We start from the raw sequence: 18,012 nt of genomic DNA, 5'->3' as shown, positions 1-18,012 counted from the left end.
GGATGAATGAGCCAATTGTAAACTGGGGATTATTAGGTGACCGTGATGGTTTGAGGGCCAGATTGGGAATTTAGCCAGGACACTGGGGTTAACACCCCTACTCTTACGATAAGTGCCATGGGATCTTTAATGACCTCAGAGAGTCAGGACACCCATTTAACGTCCAATCCGAAAGACGGCACCCTAGACAGGGCAGTGTCCCCAATCACTGCCCTGGGGCATTGGAATATTTTTTAGACCAGAGGAAAGAGTGCCTCCTACTTGCCCTCCAACACCACTTCCAGCAGCATCTGGTCTCCCATCTACACATGATGGCGTGTACAGATATTATCGACAGTATATAAATAGAAAAGGTGTGTACCAGGTCTTATCGTTGTCGGTGATCAGGCCTACCACCATCGTTTTGTCTGAGAACTAAATTAGGGTGTTTTAGTCGTGCCCGGCCATGCAGTCGTGGGCAAACAGGGAGTATGGGAAGGGACTAAGCACGCACCCCTGAGGGGCGTCAGTATGGTGAATGTGTTGTTCCGTTTATAGCAATGGTTATCAACTGTACTGCAGGGATGGAATGTAAGTTGCAGAACATTGAGGTTGTGGTGGTAGCTGCAGAGAGGTATTTGGGTGTACGAGACTTGACAGAAGAAGAGGTACAGGGTGTGTTGGTTGGTGGTGTACTGTCTTTTCAGGCTGTTGGCCTGAGGTAAGATATATAAATAATAGAGTAGGGTGGTGGGATTTTTGTGAGTGTAGGGTTAGATGGTAGGGTATTGTTTTCTTAATCATTATTATTATATTTTTCAAGCGTAGTAAAAAGGAGGTATACTCCAGTGTAATAGGTGGCGGTAATACAACATTTATTGGATGCCAACTGCCTCATCGAAGAAGTCAACTACACGAAGAAGACGTATCTCCGCCTACTCAGTCAGCCCGCCTAGTCTATCAGCCCCCCGCTCTTTAATGTTAGTTAACCAGCTAGCCTAACCCACAGTTGTTGTGGCTAACAAAGCTAATAAAAATTGCTAGCGTGTACTGTAGATAGTTCGCTATCTCAGGGCTTGGCTTTAATACCGGCGAAGGCATAATAAGATAATTACTGTTGTTTATTCCTGTTACGATAAAATGGCGGAAAAGCCAGAGGCTGGAGACAGCGAAGACGAGGTTGAAGATGTTTACGAAGTGGAGAGGATTATTGACATGCGAACGGAGGAGGTACAGTAACAAAGCAAGCTTGTTGTTAACTTAGCTAACTGAACGTTGCTGCTAGCTAACAAACTACACAATTTGACAATGACAAACACTAGGAACCGTTTTGTATTAAACTAAATAACGTTATATGGCTAGCTAATGCAGAGAAACGCTCAAATGTCCACGCACAGTTCACTGATGTATAAAATGAACAGTTAGCTAACTAGCCAACCGCAAAGGAAATGTCAATGGCTGCACAACTTTGCCCAGGCATCCGACGCCCCCCTCTTTGCACGAACATTAAAGCTTGGCCAGACAGACTGGTGTTATTTCTTTCATCCACTGGACTTCAGCCAGTCCCACTTGCAGAGACTTGCCAAATAGAACAAACCCTCCGTGTTAACGTGTGTACAACCAACTCGTAACTACCTCTGTCTAGTACGCAGCTGCAGAATTCTATCTTCTGCTGTCATCTTTGTTTTTGTTATGTTGGCCATATATATCGACACTATCTTCGAGCTAACTAAATACATTAGCAATGACGCTCCTTTCCCCACGGTACATAATACAATGGTACAGACCGTTCCTTTTCACGCCTATGAAAATAATGAACAGGTGATGGTGTTCTACAATAATGATGGCAACCACATTTCAGTCTGGTGAGATAACTGTACTACATACACTACACCAGGGATCATCGACTAGATTCAGCCGCTGGCTGTTTTTTTCATTGGTCAGGGGGCCGGAACATAATTACAAATCATTTGTAGACTGCAAATTGACCACAAGAAGCCCAAACAGATATGTTTGACTAAAACATAATAATTTCTTACCTTTCTTACATTTGTATACCAGCACATCGTGTCTCTCTTATTATGCGTGGGAATACTTGAACTTATGTTCAACAAAAAAAATTACACGCATTATTTTTTTTCTCTAAAAACATGGGGGGCCAAATAAAACCATCCGCAGGCCAGTTGGGGAATCCTGCACGACACCGCAGAAGAGAGCTGCTGTGTTGCCACACAAGATGGACCAGAAGGCTCCTCTGCAGACAAGCGTGTGTGTGAAATGGAGAGAGAACGGGAGAAAGAGAGGCTTGTGTTTGTGATTGTCGTTCAATAGCGATTCAGTGAAATACCCAGCCCCAGCAAAGGCAAAGTTCTGGAGGGGAGGGCAATATTGGATGAGGAGGAGGGGTCTGTGTGTGTAGGGGAGGTCTGGTGTCACTCACACAGCCAGTTCCTCTTATGTAACTGCTTTTGAGCTGAGGCATGAGAGAGGGAGAAAGGAAAACAAAGCCTCTGAGGAAGATGGAGTGGGGAGAGAGAAACCTGACTCTTTAAAAAATATATATATATTTATAATCATAACCAGCCATGCACTGTGCTACAGTCACACTTGTACCGCACTTGAACCAGAACACATTATTCACATGATCCAAACAAGCAAAGTCTGTCAAATTGTCAGAGAACTCTGCAGCCCCTTCCCTCTGACTGGAGCTCTCTGTTGTCCCAGTTCACTAGATAGGAGGGTGGGGACTGAAAATACTGGCTGTGTGCCACAGTGCTAGACACAGCCTTTCAACTGAATGTGTGTTTCTCTCAGACGGAGAGGTCTATGAGTAGGCATGGGTCAAATCAAATGTATTTGTCACTTGCTTTGTAGACAACAGGTGTAGACGAACAGTGCAATGCTAACATACGGGTCTGTTTCCAACAATGCAAAGTTAATACACAAGGAGTACCTGTACAGAGTCTATATGCAGGGGTACAAGGTGAGGTAATATGTACACGTAGCAGGAAAATGTGATGCCGGACATTTGACTGGCAGCGTTTGAATTTAAGAAATGTACTGGACCCATATGCATTGGTTACATAACCTGATTAGGGCATGCACCCACGGTTCTCAGAATAACAATCACATTTAGTTTATGGTAATTCATCGTAACAGAACATGCAACTTGGATACAGCGGCGCGTGTCATTCTTACCGAATTTCGATGAGCAATTTGAAGATGTTAGAAGACATTGGCAGCACGTCCATAAGGCTAGGGGAAGCTAAGCTTTCCTTAATGTACTTTTAATTAAATTGCCAAAATGATATAGCCTAATTAGCTTACTCCTGTTTATACAGAAATATATATTTTTTTAAATAAGCTGCTACACCAGAAATCATGATTTGGTCACAGAAGATTATTAGCTTTATTTTAAATCGTATTGCCTACAGTCGGAAGGGCCCGCAGTTTGGGCAGAGCGTGCTGCAAATGCCGTATAGATGATTGTTGAGTTGCGACTGTCAGTGAAAAGTGGAGAGCCAGGCATATTGCAATATTTAAATATACAGAAAAACTCTTTGGAAAACAAATGGCTATTGCTTTAAAGAGAAGACATTGAAGACTCCAATCTGTGTTTTAATGATCAAATTAATCAACTTAATTGAGCGAATAGTATTGAATTTTATTAGCACCAGCAGAGAACATCGGCCATATCCCCGGTGAGTGTGCATATTCACTGTCTGGATTATTGTGTCGGTGCCCAATGATAAAGAGGGCATTAATATCCTCCATCAGGTTAGAGGGACGTCATATTGTATTTGTTATAGCCTAGGCCTACTTACTCCAAGCCATTACACACAGCATTAAAGAGTCTTTTTGCCATCAGTGCTTGAGTTAGGTTATCTAATCATCATATTAGGAATAGTAGGCTCTTACATAAGTCTGCATTTTTATGGTGAAAAATTTCCCCAAAGCTTGAAATCCACATGCCGCCTATGTTAGAATAACTGCCCATATTTTTGGCTCCCGAGTGGCGCAGCAGTCAAAGGCACTGCATCTCAGTGCTTGAGGCGTCACTGCAGACCCTGGTTCGATCCCTGGCTGTATCACAACCGGCCGTGATCGTAAGTCCCATAGGGCGGAGCACAATTGCTCCAGCGTTATCCGGGTTAGGGGAGGCCGGAGTAGGCAGTAGTGGTCGACCGATTAATCGGAATGGCAGATTTAATTAGGGCCGATTTTTAAGTTTTCAGAACAGTCAGTAATTTGCATTTTTGGACACCGATTATAGCCGATTGCATTGCACTCAGCATATGTGAAAGTGTGTGTGTGTGGCGCAGGGTTTCCATTAGCCGGTAATAGGCGGCTTTTATCCGATTAAAATAAATAAATAGAAAAGCCGATAAAATTGTCTCTGGCCAATTGTCCAGGAGAAAAAGAAAAAATCTCATTGCGATAGAATTTAAGCTATAAAGCCTGAGAAGGTGTGGCCAATATACCACGGCTGGTTTGAGTCCTGAATGCTGATTGGCTGACAGTCGTGGTATATCAGACCGTATACCACAGATATGACAAAACATGTTCTTTTACTGCTCTAATTACGTTAGTAACCAGCTTATAATAGCAATAAGGCATTTTGGGGGTTAGTGGTATATGGCCAATATACCACGGCTAAGGGCTGTAGCCAGGCACTCCGCTTTGCATCTTGTATATTAACAGCCCTTAGCTGTGTTATATTGGTCATATACCACACTCCCTCATGCCTCATTGCTTAATTAACCTATTAATGAATGGATATACCAGTCGATGTAAAAACTTGTGACTGGTAACGCTTATCGGTCTAGGTTAATTTGCATAATTTAGTGGAATTAAATTGCAGTTTGTGTACAGTATTTGTGAATTATCCTATTAATCACACGTACACAGCATACAGAGCCTTTGAGTGAAAAATCTGCTGCTAACGCAGCATCTTGTGATGCTTTCAAGACAACTGGGAACTCGTAAAATACAAGGTGAAATCATGACATCAGTGATCTTCAGTTCGGAAAGTCGAAGCTTTAGAACGAGTCCAGAGTTGGAATTCCGAGTTGGATGAGCGTTTTAAAATTATTTTCGGAGCTCGTTTTTTCCCCAGTTCCCAGTTAGTTGTCTTGAAAGCACTGAAGTCAGAAGTCAGAGATTTCTGAGTTCTCAGTTGTTTTGAACAGTGCATCAAATGGCAACGGAAGACCGGCTTCATCAGCACCTCACACATCACTTTGCAATGAGCTGGAGGCGGTATGCATTTTGAAAAAGTACGTAATTGTTTGAAACCTGAACATTTTAATACATATGAGGCATGTCTTACCTTGCTTCAAAGTAGCGTATTAGATCTCCTCTTTCATTTTTTTAATGGATATTTTCATCTCTCACATGAAACTGCTTGCATGTGCAGTGCCTATTTGACAACGATGTTTTCCTGCTAATTGCATTATGGAATGAACATTCTGTATATAATTGTTTTATGCTTATTGCACATTTATAAAGAAGACTACACAGCCAGTATAACAGTCTTTGGCCAAAATTCTGCAAGCTGACAAACTGAATCAATGTTCATTGATACTCCTGTTTTAGTAACATCTGCTCTGCGAGCAAATTGAAGAGTTGAGACATAAAAAGGGTATCATTAGAAAGGTTAACTTCTCTATTATGGTAAAATAATGTCTCTGTTTCAGTGGCCATATGACTGTTTCTGTTGGACCAAACCGCTTGTCAGAGAGGAATAAGTGATCTCTCATATTTGTTGTGACGGGCTTCTTGTGTGTGTGTGCGCAAACAGAGAGGATGACTGTTTCACTCCTGCCAAAATCTGTCCAAAATAAGCCCAAGTCATTGGGACAATGACTCCCGTTGTTAGAGCGGAGACATGAGCATGTTGTCATTATGTACAGATCTTTGGTGTAAATCGTAGGTGCACACAGCACAGAAGGAGCGAAGGAGACGAGATCAAAAATACAACACGAGAAGAAGCGGACATACAGTTAAGTTTACATACACTTAGGTTGGAGTAATTTAAAACTCGTTTTTCAACCGCTCCACAAATTTCTTGTTAATTAACAAATTATAGTTTTGGGAAGTCGGTTAGGACATATACTTTGTGCATGACACAAGTAATTTTTCCAACAATTGTTTACAGACCGATTATTTCACTTATAATTCACTGTATCCCAATTCCAGTGGGTCAGAAGTTTACATACACTGAGTTGACTGTGCCTTTAAACAGCTTGGAAAATTCCAGAAAATTATGCCATGGCGTTAGAAGCTTCTGATAAGCTAATTAACATAATGTGAGTCAGTTGGGGGTGTTACCTGTGGGTAACACCTCCAACCTTCAAACTCATTGCCTCTTTGCTTGACATCATGGGAAAATCAAAAGAAATCAGCCAAGACCTCAGGAAGAAAATTGTAGACCTCCACAAGTCTGGTTCATCCTTGGGAGCAATTTCCAAATGCCTGAAGGTACCACGTTCATCTCTACAAGCAATAGTACGTGAGTATAATCACCATGGGACCATGCAGCCGTCATACCGCTCATGAAGGAGACTCATTCTGTCTCCTAGAGATGAACGTACTTTGGTGCGAAAAGTGCAAATCAATCCCGGAACAACAGCAAAGGACCTTGTGAAGATGCTGTAGGAAACGGGTACAAAAGTATCTATATCCACAGTAAAACGAGTCCTACATCGACATAACCTGAAAGGAAGCAAGGAAGAAGCCACTGCTCCAAAACCGCCATAAACAAGCCAGACTATGGTTTGCAACTGCACATGTGACAAAGATTGTACTTTTTGGAGAAATGTCCTCTGGTCTGATGAAACAAAAATAGAACTGTTTGGCCATAATGACCATCATTATGTTTGGGGGAAAAAGGGGGAGGCTTGCAAGCCGAAGAACACCATCCCAACCGTGAAGCACAGGGGTCGCAGCATCATGTTGTGGGGGTGCTTTACTGCACAAAATAGATAGCATCACGAGAAACGAAAATTATGTGGATATATTGAAGCAACATCTCAAGACATCAGTCAGGAAGTTAAAGCTTGGTCGCAAATGTGTCTTCTAACTGAACAATGACCCCAAGCATACTTCCAAAGTTGTGGCAAAATGGCATTGGAGTGACCATCACAATGCCCTGACCTCAATCCAATAGAAAATGTGTTGGCAGAACTGAAAAAGCGTGTGCGAGCAAGGAGGCCTACAAACCTGACTCGGTTACCCAAGCTCTGTCAGGAGGAATGGGCCAAAATTCACCCAACTTATTGTGGGAAGCTTGTGGAAGGCTACCTGAAACTTTGACCCAAGTAAAAACAATTTAAAGGCAATGCTACCAAATACTAATTGAGTGCATGTAAACTTCTGACCCACTGGGAATGCGATGAAAGAAATCAAAGCTGAAATAAATCATTCTCTCCTATTATTCTGACATTTCACATTCTTAAAATAAAGTGGTGATCCTAACTGACCTAAGACAGGGAATTTCTACTAGGATTAAATGTCGGCAATTGTGAAAAATGAGTTTACATGTATTTGGTTAAGGTGTATGTAAGCTTCCGATTTCAACTGTAAATGCTCACACAAAGTGTTTTTTGCGATACAGACGTTTTGGAATATCACCTAAATACATAAATCCAAATGAATTTGCTATATCGCCAAACCCTAACAGTCAGTCAGTCTTCATTTTCTGCAATGAAAACATTTCCAGCAAGCATTCTCATATTGCTCTCACCCACATGTATTTGTCCTTGTCTTTAGGGGGAGGTCCTGTACCGCGTTCGCTGGAAGAACTACTCATCTGACGATGACACCTGGGAGCCTGAGGCCCACCTGGAGGATTGCAGGGAGGTGCTGCTGGGCTACAAGAGGGCTCTGGCAGAGGCTAAGGTCAAGAAAGACCAAGATGCTAAGAAGGGCATGGTAAGTCCTATCCAAGAGGATCATAGCCACCATAAGAAAGGCTTGGTGAGTCTAATTGCTGGGATGGAATGTTTTAGATTTTTCTGACTGACTGTTACACTAACTACACTGACAAAAATATAAACGCAAAGTGTTGTTTATAAATGTAAAGTGTTGGTCCCGTGTTTCCTGAGCTGAAATAAGATCCCAAACATTTTTCAGATGCATTAAAAGATTATTTCTCTCCAATTTTGTGCACCAATTTGTTTCCCTGTTAGTGAGCATTTCTCCTTTGCCAAGATAATCCTTCCACCTGACAGGTGTGGCATACCAAGAAGCTGATTAAACAGCATGCTCATTACACAGGTGCACCTTGTGTAATGAGGCCACTCTCAAATGTGCAGTTTTGTCACACAACACAATGCCACAGATGTCTCAAGTTTTGAGGGAGTGTTCAATTGGCATGCTGACTGTAGGAATGTCCACCAGAACTTTTGCCAGAGAATGTACTGTTCATTTCTCTACCGTAAGACGCCTAATGTCGTTTTAGAGAATTTGGCAATACGTCCAACCGGCCAACCGACCACTTGTAACCACGTCAGCCCAGGACCTGTTGGATCGTCTGAGACCAGCTGTCCGGACAGTTAATGAAACTGAGGAGTATTTCTGTCTCTAGTAAAGCCTTTTTGTGGGGAAAAACTCATTCTGATTGGCTGGGCCTGGCTCCCCAGTGGGTGGGCCTATGCCCTACCAGGCCCAACCATGGCTACGCCCCTGCCCAGTCATGTGAAATCCATATATTAGGGCCTAATGAATGTATTTTAATTGGCTGTAACTCAGTGAAATTGTTGCATGTTGCGTTTATATTTTTGTTCAGTATACATTTGCGTAACTGATATCACTTTCTATGGCTGATGTGAATGTCCCCTCTTCTCTGTAGAAGCTGCCCATGAAGAGTGACGTGTTCGATGCCGACTCTGACAGTGATAAAGACAAGCCCACAGACCTGCCTGTCAAGAAAAAGAAAAAGAAAAAGCCCCAAGAAGAAGAGGCACTTCCCTCGAAGGAGAAGAGGAAAAAGAAGAAAGACAAGCGCAAGGAGGACTTCAGGCCTCGTCCGGCACCAGAGTCTGATGAAGAGGAGCTTTCCCCTCCCCCGACCCCAGGCCGCAATACCAAGATGTCAGACTCCAAGAAGAGATTTGTTGAATCTGATGAGGAAGAAGCCCCCGTGCCCTCCAAGAAGCACAGGAAGGACAAGTCCAAGGAAGGAGGAAAGCATAGGAAAAAAGATAACATGGAGGAAGGGAAGAAGAAAAAGACAAAGAAGGATCAAAGGGGTGATCTGGAGTCCACTGAAGATGAGTCCACCGCCCCCCTGGAAGAGGAGCTTAGCGAGGGGCCATCTGAGTCCCAGACGGATGATACCACACCAACTGAAAAGTCTCGCAATGATGACAAGCCCAAGATTAAGAAGGGAAAGTCAGACCTGAGGCTGCAGGGCATCAAGGACTTCCTTCAGGACAGGAAAGGCAAGAAGCCGGAAACTACTTCGCCCACACTCTCCACAAGCGGCCTTGCAAAACTCAAGAGCCTCGCCTCCTTCAAGAGCCAGAGCCGGGATGAGCCCACACCAACCTCTGACTCCAGCGACACCCCAGCCCACGTCCACAAGAAGGCCAAGGGCAAAAGCCAGGAGGCAACTTCTGCACCACCAAAAATCCCCTCGTCCTCCTCTGGTGCAGGGGCCAGCACCAGCAAGGCCCGAGAGGAGGAGTCTAAAGAGGAAGTGGGCGGGGATAAGGAACCAGCCACCTCCACTAACCTGTTTGAGAAGTTCCTGCTGAACTGTGAGGCCAAGGACCGCGTTCCCCGCAAACAGATGGTCCACCAGCCCACCCCTGCAGAGAACACTAAACCACTGAAGGTAAACCAAGCAGCTTTGCACTACATGTAGTGAGGTTAGTAAATCAACGCTGGTGGTATAGCCAGCAGCAAGGCCCTCACTGTTAGGCTTTCAGCACATCTTAAGCTGCCTCAAGTAAAGTCTTAAATATATTTCTGTAAAAATTTCAGCTCATAGGGAAAGTTGAGAAAAGGACCAAGCCAACAAAGGAGTCACCTGCTCGGAAGCCAGAACCAGACAAGACCAAACATAAAGACGGTAAGAAGAGTTACAAGGTTCCATTGTAGCGGTCGACCGTTTAATCGGAATGGCCAATTTAATTAGGGCCGATTTCAAGTTTTCATAACAATCGGAAATCAATATTTTTGCGCGCCGATTTTTAAAATGTTTTTATACCCTTTATTTAACTAGGCAAGTGAGCTAAAAACACATTCTTATTTTCAATGACTGCCTAGGAACGGTGGGTTAAATTAACTTGTTCAGGGACAGAGTGACAGATTTTCACCTTGTCAGCTCGGGGGATCCAATCTTGCAACCTGACAGTTAACTAGTCCAACGCAATAACGACCTGCCTCTCTCTTGTTGCACTGCACAAGGAGACTGCCTGTTACGCGAATGCAGTAAGCCAAGGTAAGTTGCTAGCTAGCATTAAACTTATCTTATAAAAAACAATCAATCATAATCACTAGTTAACTACAACTATGGTTGATGATATTACTAGAAATTAACTAGCGTGTCCTGCGTTGCATATAATCTGACTGAGCATACAAGTATCTAAGTATCTGACTGAGCGGTGGTAGGCAGAAGCAGGCGCGTAAACATTCATTCAAACAGCACTTTCGGGCGTTTTGCCATCAGCTCTTCGTTGTGCTTCAAGCATTGCGCTGTTTATGACTTCAAGCCTATCATACCCCCGTGATGAGGCTAGTGTAACCGAAGTGAAATGGCTAGCTAGATAGCGTGCGCTAATAGCGTTTCAAACGTCACTCGCTCTGAGCCTTCTGGTAGTTGTTCCCCTTGCTCTGCATGGGTTACGCTGCTTCGATGGTGGATGTTGTCGTTGTGTTGCTGGTTCGAGCCCGGGGAGGAGCGAGGAGAGGGACGGAAGCTATACTGTTACACTGGCAATACTAAAGTGACTATAAGAACATCCAATAGTCAAAGGTTAATGAAATACAAATGGTATAGAGGGAAACAGTCCTATAATTCCTATAATAACTACAACCTAAAATGTCTTACCTGGGAATATTGAAGACTCATGTTAAAAGGAACCACCAGCTTTCATATGTTCTCATGTTCTGAGCAAGGAACTGAAACGTTAGCTTTCTTACATAGCACATATTACACTTTCACTTTCTTCTCCAACACTTTGTTTTTGCATTATTTAAACCAAATTGAACATGTTTCATTATTTACATGAGGCTAAATTGATTTTATTGATGTATTATATTAAGTTAAAATAAGTGTTCATTCAGTATTGTTGTAATTGGCATTTTGGTCCTCCAATAATCGGTATCGGTATCAGCGTTGAAAAATCATAATCGGTCGACCTCTATTCCATTGTTAAGCTTACACTATTTGGCAGGGGTGTGAAACGCATTCCATGGAGGGCCTAGTGTCTGCTGGTTTAAGTTTTTTCCTTTTAATTAAGATCTAGACAACCAGGTAAGGAGTTCCTTACTAATTAGTGACCTTAATTAATCAATCAAGTACAAGGGAGAAGCAAAAACCCGCAGCAACTCTGCCCTCTGTAGAATGAGTTAGACAAGTGCTATAGGGCTTTCATTGAATTACCGATAAATGTAGTGGATGCAGCCACTACATAGTGACTCAACCAAGACGTTTTAACTGACATGATGCCTGTTGCGTATGCCACCTTTTGTTTATTTTCACTGAACTAACATTATTTGTTCCTCTCCTCTAATTAATAGCATTTCGGCCCAGTCACAGCCCCGCTGCTGTGGAGACTAGTGACAAGGCGGAGGCAGAGGATGAACCCGTCCAGAAGTCAAAGTTTGGTGGAGATGAACGGAGGGAAGAGGCTCAACGCTTGGAGAGGAGGACCCAAGACGATGACAGAAGGAGGAGGAGGAGGGAAGACAGCGAGCCACGCCTCTTCATCGCCTGCGACGACAATCAAGACGCCTTGGAGAGCGCCGACAAGTCTGGTACGCCACAACCATCTCACATGGAGAAGTCAACACACATACACACACTCAGTGTAGACATGCATCCATTACAAAAATACCATATTGCTTACACCTATCCTAGGGCTGTTACATATTACCACCGTACCGGCGGTCACGAATCTTGACTGCAGCCAAATTCCACGTAACTGTTTAGTCACAGTAACTAGGCTTCTCCAAAACTGCTCTGATGTGGCTGATGGTCGTTAATAGCCCACCAAACTTTCTCACTGCCAGTCACTAATGGCCAGGTACTCAACGCTCTATTGTCCCTCTAATCACTATGACATCAATGCAATTGAAAATCTAATCAAACTCTTCGTGAGTGCCCGTGAACTCATGTTGTGGCAACATTTCTATAGGCTATGCAATTGTGTGAGAAAACAGAATTTTGATGGCGGCCTCTATTAAAAAGAGGAAGATCCCACCAGCTTTCTTTAAGCTAGGCCTACTATATTTATTTTTCTACTTTCCTAATATTAAGCACATTCATTTGCTTTACAACAGGAGTGGCTTGAAAAATTGCCCAAAAACTGCACCAAATTGCATGCTGCCTTTCCTTCCGACTGAAGGAAATACCATTTAAAATAATCCACACCTTATTTAAAAAAAAAGAGGCTAATGATCCAAATCATACTTTAGTAGCCTATTTTGAATTATGTTATTTCTGTGTGTAGACAGGAGTAGGCTAATTAGGCTACTATGTTCAATTGTATTCTTTGTAGTATAAAATAATGCCACGGAATTCTAAGCAAATCTTGTCTGCTAAATGAGCTAGTGTAGCCCACAGCCATATGGCATAGCCAGATCAGGGCCTAACATCAGGACAACTCAGAATATGCTATTCTGTTCTTCTGAAATAGGCTACATTTTCTTCATATATTTCTTTAGACCCGTCTAAAATAAATAATGGATTTGTTGTGTTGGTGTAGGCTATATTAAATTGATTTATTTGACTTTTTAAAATGTAGATGTTCCAACTGTCTGCATTAGTGGCTTGTATGCTATGCGTGGAAACCAGGAGACGCTAAACGTGTTTATTATAATTAAAGGTCAATGACACCCGCAGTTGTTTGCATGACAATCATCATGACCACTACACCTATCCAATCCTTTCAGATCTAGGAGTAGGGGCTGTTTCTGGACAGAGGCCCTCCAAATGGCCATGTGAAATAATACTGATGTGGTTTGTGACTAACAGACAAAGGACAAGCCTCTCTTAACCTTGGAATGGACCTCAACTTGGACTGGATGACACTGGAGGACTTTCAGAAACATTTGAACGGAGAGGATGAGATTCTCTCTGCTCCACCGCTATCTCCCAGTAAGTGTCTACCATAAAATTAGAACATTAGAATGGGAATAAACATTCAAATGGTGGTATAAAAGGTCAGGCATTTTAGTCAGGGAGTTGGTCAACCATGGTTTGCCAGTGCTGTGATAAAAGCTAGCTAACAGACTAGTTTTAGAGGAACGATAACATTAATTTGACAAATTAACTGCCAATATGCCAACATTCTATTCAAACAATGCAGTCAATCTACAGCCATACACTGACTGAAATCAGTTGATTATATGACTTTGACAAGTTGTAAAAGTACTGATTATTGTATTTAATTTTTTTAAATGTAACCTTTATTTAAGTAGGCAAGTCAGTTAAGAACAAATTCTTATTTACAATGACAGCCTACACCAGCCAAACCCGGACGACGCTGAGCCAATTGTGCGCCGCCCTATGGCACTCCCAATCATGGCTGTTTGTGATACAGCCTGGAATCGAACCAGGGTGTCTCTAGTGACGCCTCTAGCCCTGTTATATAATAGTACTGAGAAATGTATGGTCTGTTTACATATATTTTGGATGCTATTTATACAGAATATGTGTATAAAACCCATATAAACTATTTATAATTATATGACAATTTTGGGTTGACACTAATTCTATTACACAATTTCTGATATACAGTTGAAGTCGGGAGTTTACATGCACTTTAGCCAAATACATTTAAACTCAGTTTTTCACAATTCCTGACATTGAATCCTAGTAAAAATTCCCTGTCTTAGGGCAGTTAGGATCACCACTTTTTTTTAAGAATGTGAAATGTCAGAATAATAGTAGAGAGAGTTATTTATATCAGCTTTTATTTCTTTCATCACATTCCCAGTGGGTCAGATGTTTACATACACTCAATTAGTATTTGGTAGCATTGCCTATAAATTGTTTAACTTGGGTCAAACGTTTTGGGTAGCCTTCCACAAGCTTCCCACAATAAGTTGGGTGAATTTTTAGCCCATTCCTCCTGACAGAGCTGGTGTAACTGAGTCAGGTTTGTAGGCCTCCTTGCATAACAATGGTCATTATAGCCAAAAAAAATCTGTTTGTGTCATCAGACCAGAGGACATTTCTCCAAAAAGTATGATCTTTGTCCCCATGTGCAGTTACAAACCGTAGTCTGGCTGTTTTATGGCGATTCTGGAACGGTGGCTTCTTCCTTGCTGAGCGGCCTGTCAGGTTATGTTGATATAGGGACTCGTTTTACAGCATCTTCACAAGGTCCTTTGCTGTCGTTCTGGGATTGATTTGCACTTTTCGCACCAAAGTACGTTAATCTCTAGGAGACAGAACGCGTCTCCTTCCTGAGCGGTATGACGGCTGCGTGGTCCCATGGTGTTTATACTTGCGTACTATTGTTTGTACAGATGAATGTGGTACCTTCAGCCGTTTGGAAAATTCACAAAGTAGATGTCCTAACTGACTTGCAAAAAACTATAGTTTGTTAACAAGAAATTTGTGGAGTGGTTGAAAAACTAGTTTTAATGACTCCACCTTAAGTGTATGTAAACTTCTGACTTCAACTGTATCGCATGCCTTTATTTTATTTTCCTGCATAAATGTAATCTGGATTATTCCTCTACTGCCATTAATTCCAATTAGACTGGTTTGGATTTGCCATTTTCACCCCATTCTGGAACTTTGAGGGTTTATGACACAACCCCTCTAGTAAGTTAGTTTAATATGTTGTCTTACCCTCTCTCTCATGTTTTCCCAGATGTCTCTCAACACCGGTTGTACGTGAACCGCTCGCTTCCACACACTATGTACATAGATGTAGACAACTACTGATGTGAATCTGTGTGTCTCTCAGGTGAGCTGCGGGATGCAGTGAAAAGCGGGGATTACATGTCTGTGAAACTTGCACTCAATTCCAAAGAGGATTACAATCTAGACCAGGAGGTACGTTCCGTGTTCTAAATAATATTTTTAGCCCAATCCCAGAGTACCTGTCACCGGCATTCTCCTCCCCGCTTCCCTCCTGTCTTTGGGGATCCCCAGCTGTTCCACATATTTATTCAGCACTAACTTTTCACAACTAGTCAAATAAAGATGTTTAACTTTTGTTAAAGTAGCCAATGTGTGTGGTTATACTTGTGAGTTCATTCAAATGAGGACACTCTTCTCACAAGCTTTAGCCTGGTTCTCGGGTTTTGAAACGTTTACATACATTAACCAACTTGGGTGACAACAGATCCGCTTTTAAAGTTTACCTTAACTATTGGATGTACACTACCGGTCAAAGGTTTTAGAACACCTACTCATTCAAGGGTTTTTATTTTATTTTTACTATTTTCTACATTTTAGAGAAATAGTGAAGACATCAAATCTATGGAATAACACATGGAATCATGTAGTAACCAAAAAAGTGTTAAACAAATCAAAATGGATCTTATATTTGAGATTCTTCAAATAGTCACAATTTGCCTTGATGACAGGCATTTCAATTAACAGGTGTACCTGTTACCTGTGTACCTAATTTGTGGAATTTCTTTCCTTCTTAATTAAACTTCTTAGGGCTGCAATCCACTTCACGGGATCGATATGACAACAGCCAGTGAAAGTGCAGGGCGCCAAATTCAAAACAATAAATCTCATAATTAAAATTCCTCAACATACATGTATTTTATACCATTTTAAATGTAATCTTGTTGTTAATCCCACAGTGTCCGATTTCAAATAGGCTTTACAGCAAAAGCACCACAAACGATTATGTTAGGTCACCACCAACTCACAGAAAAATTCTGCCATTTATCCAGCCAAAGAGAGGAGTCACAAAAAGCACAAAGAGATAAAATTAATCACTAACATTTAATGATCTTCATTAGATGACACTCATAGGACTTCATGTTACACAATACATATATGTTTTGTTTGATAAAGTTGATATTTATATAAAAAAATCTCAGTATACATTGGCACGTTACGTTCACTAGTTCCAAAAACATCCGGTGATATTGCAGAGAGCCACATCATTTTACAGAAATACTCATTATAAATGTTGATAAATACAATTGTTAGACATGGAAATATAGATATTTCACTTTTGGATGAATAGCGTGCCCAGAGTGCTAATATGTGCATATTATTATTATTATTATTATTATTATCATTATTATTGGACAGAAAACATTCTGAAGTTTCTAAAACTGTTTGAATGATGTCTGAATATATCAGAACTCATATGGCAGGCGAAAAACTGAGAAAAATCCAACCAGGAAGTGGGACATCTGAGGTTTGTTGTTTTTCGAAGCTTGGCCTACCGAAAACACATTGAGATATGGATGAGGTTGCACTTCCTAGGGCTCCCACTAGATGTCAACCGTCTTTTGAAACTTGAATGAATGAGGATTCTACTATAAAGGAGGGGCTCATGGGACCTCTTTGAGTCTGTGGTCTGGCAGAGAGCCTTGGTCTCATGACGCGCGCTCCCGACAGTTACCTCTCGTTCCAGTGCTTCTCTGAAGCCAAAGGAATTCTCCGGTTGTAACATTATTGATGTTTTATGTTAAAAACATCCTAACTATTTATTCCGTACATCGTTTGACATGTTTCTAAAGGGCTGTAACAGAACTTTTTGAGTTTTTGTCTGGATGAAATGCTTGCGCCTCATGAAGATGGATTACTGGGCTGAACACTCTAACACTCTGGCAATTTGGTTGTGCTAAAGCACAACATATGATGTTAGATCACCGCCAAGTCGGAAAAACACACAGCCATTTTTCCAGCCAAAGATAGGACTAACAAAAAGCATAAATCTAGATAAAATTAATCACTAACCTTTGATGATCTTCATCAGATGACACTCAACACAATACATGTATGTTTTGTTCGATAATGTGCATATTTATATTAAAAAATCTCAGTTTACATTGGCGCCTTACGTGCAATAATGTTTGATTCCAAAACTTCCGGTGATGTTGCAGAAATACTCATAATAAACATTGATAAAATATACTAGTGTTATTCAAAGAATTAAAGATAGACTTCTCCTTAATGCAACCGCTGTGTCAGATTTCAAAAAAACTTTACGGAAAAAGCAAACCATTCAATAATCTGAGACGGCGCTCAGAAAAATAAATAAAAAATATCCGCCATGTTGGAGTCAACAGAAATCAGAAATAACATTATAAATATTCCCTTTGACGATCTTCATCAGAATGCACTCCCAGGGATCCTAGTTCCACAATAAATGCTTGATTTGTTCGATAATGTCCATTATTTATGTCCAAGTAGCTACTTTTGTTTTATACATATCCAAACGCTCGTGCAGGTCCATCCGAACTTCAGACGAAAAGTTATATTACAGGTCGAAGAAACTTGTCAAACTAAGTATAGAATCAATCTTTAGGATGTTGTTATCATAAAAGTTCAATAACGTTCCAACCGGAGAATTCCATTGTCTGTAGGAAAGCCATGGAACGCAGGTCGCTATCATGTGACCTGGCTCTCTGCCAGACCACTGACTCAATGAGCTCCCATCCGGCTCCACAACACAGTAGAAGTCTCATTCAAGTTTCTAAAGACGGTTGACATCTAGTGGAAGCCCAAGGAAGTGCAACTTTATCCATATCCCACTGTGTATTCAATATGTGCTGGGTTGAAAATTGACCAACCTCAGATTTCCCACTTCCTGTTTGGATTTCTTCTCAGGGTTTTTGTCTGCCATATGAGTTATGTTAAACTCACAGACATCA

At 41.5% G+C, this 18,012-nt stretch overlaps 1 protein-coding gene across 9 annotated transcripts in view; it reads left to right on the top strand.

Moving 5' to 3' along the window:
* The first annotated feature begins 884 nt into the window (after positions 1-884).
* Positions 885-18,012, top strand: part of LOC118386262 (M-phase phosphoprotein 8-like) — an 83,835-nt gene continuing 66,707 nt past the window's right edge. For 2 of the 9 annotated variants that reach the window (XR_008139808.1, XR_004826174.2), the window contains exons 1-7: positions 887-1,209; positions 7,750-7,956; positions 8,831-9,817; positions 9,967-10,054; positions 11,728-11,964; positions 13,184-13,306; positions 15,129-15,217. Coding sequence is in view for 7 of the 9 variants with exons in the window: in XM_035773866.2 (XP_035629759.2) it covers positions 1,120-1,209; positions 7,750-7,956; positions 8,831-9,817; positions 9,967-10,054; positions 11,728-11,964; positions 13,184-13,306; positions 15,129-15,217 (1,821 nt within the window). In the remaining 2 variants the exon portion in view is untranslated. Of the gene's footprint in view, positions 1,210-7,749; positions 7,957-8,830; positions 9,818-9,966; positions 10,055-11,727; positions 11,965-13,183; positions 13,307-15,128; positions 15,218-18,012 lie in introns of all 9 variants that reach the window. The other 7 variants (XM_052522370.1, XM_052522372.1, XM_052522369.1 and 4 more) reach the window with 5 other exon arrangements.

This window comes from Oncorhynchus keta, chromosome 7 (assembly GCF_023373465.1).
Source record: "Oncorhynchus keta strain PuntledgeMale-10-30-2019 chromosome 7, Oket_V2, whole genome shotgun sequence".
NCBI classification, from domain to species: Eukaryota; Metazoa; Chordata; class Actinopteri; order Salmoniformes; family Salmonidae; genus Oncorhynchus; species Oncorhynchus keta.
Note: the sequence above shows the minus strand (reverse complement) of the source record. Positions and strands in the feature narration are given on the sequence as shown.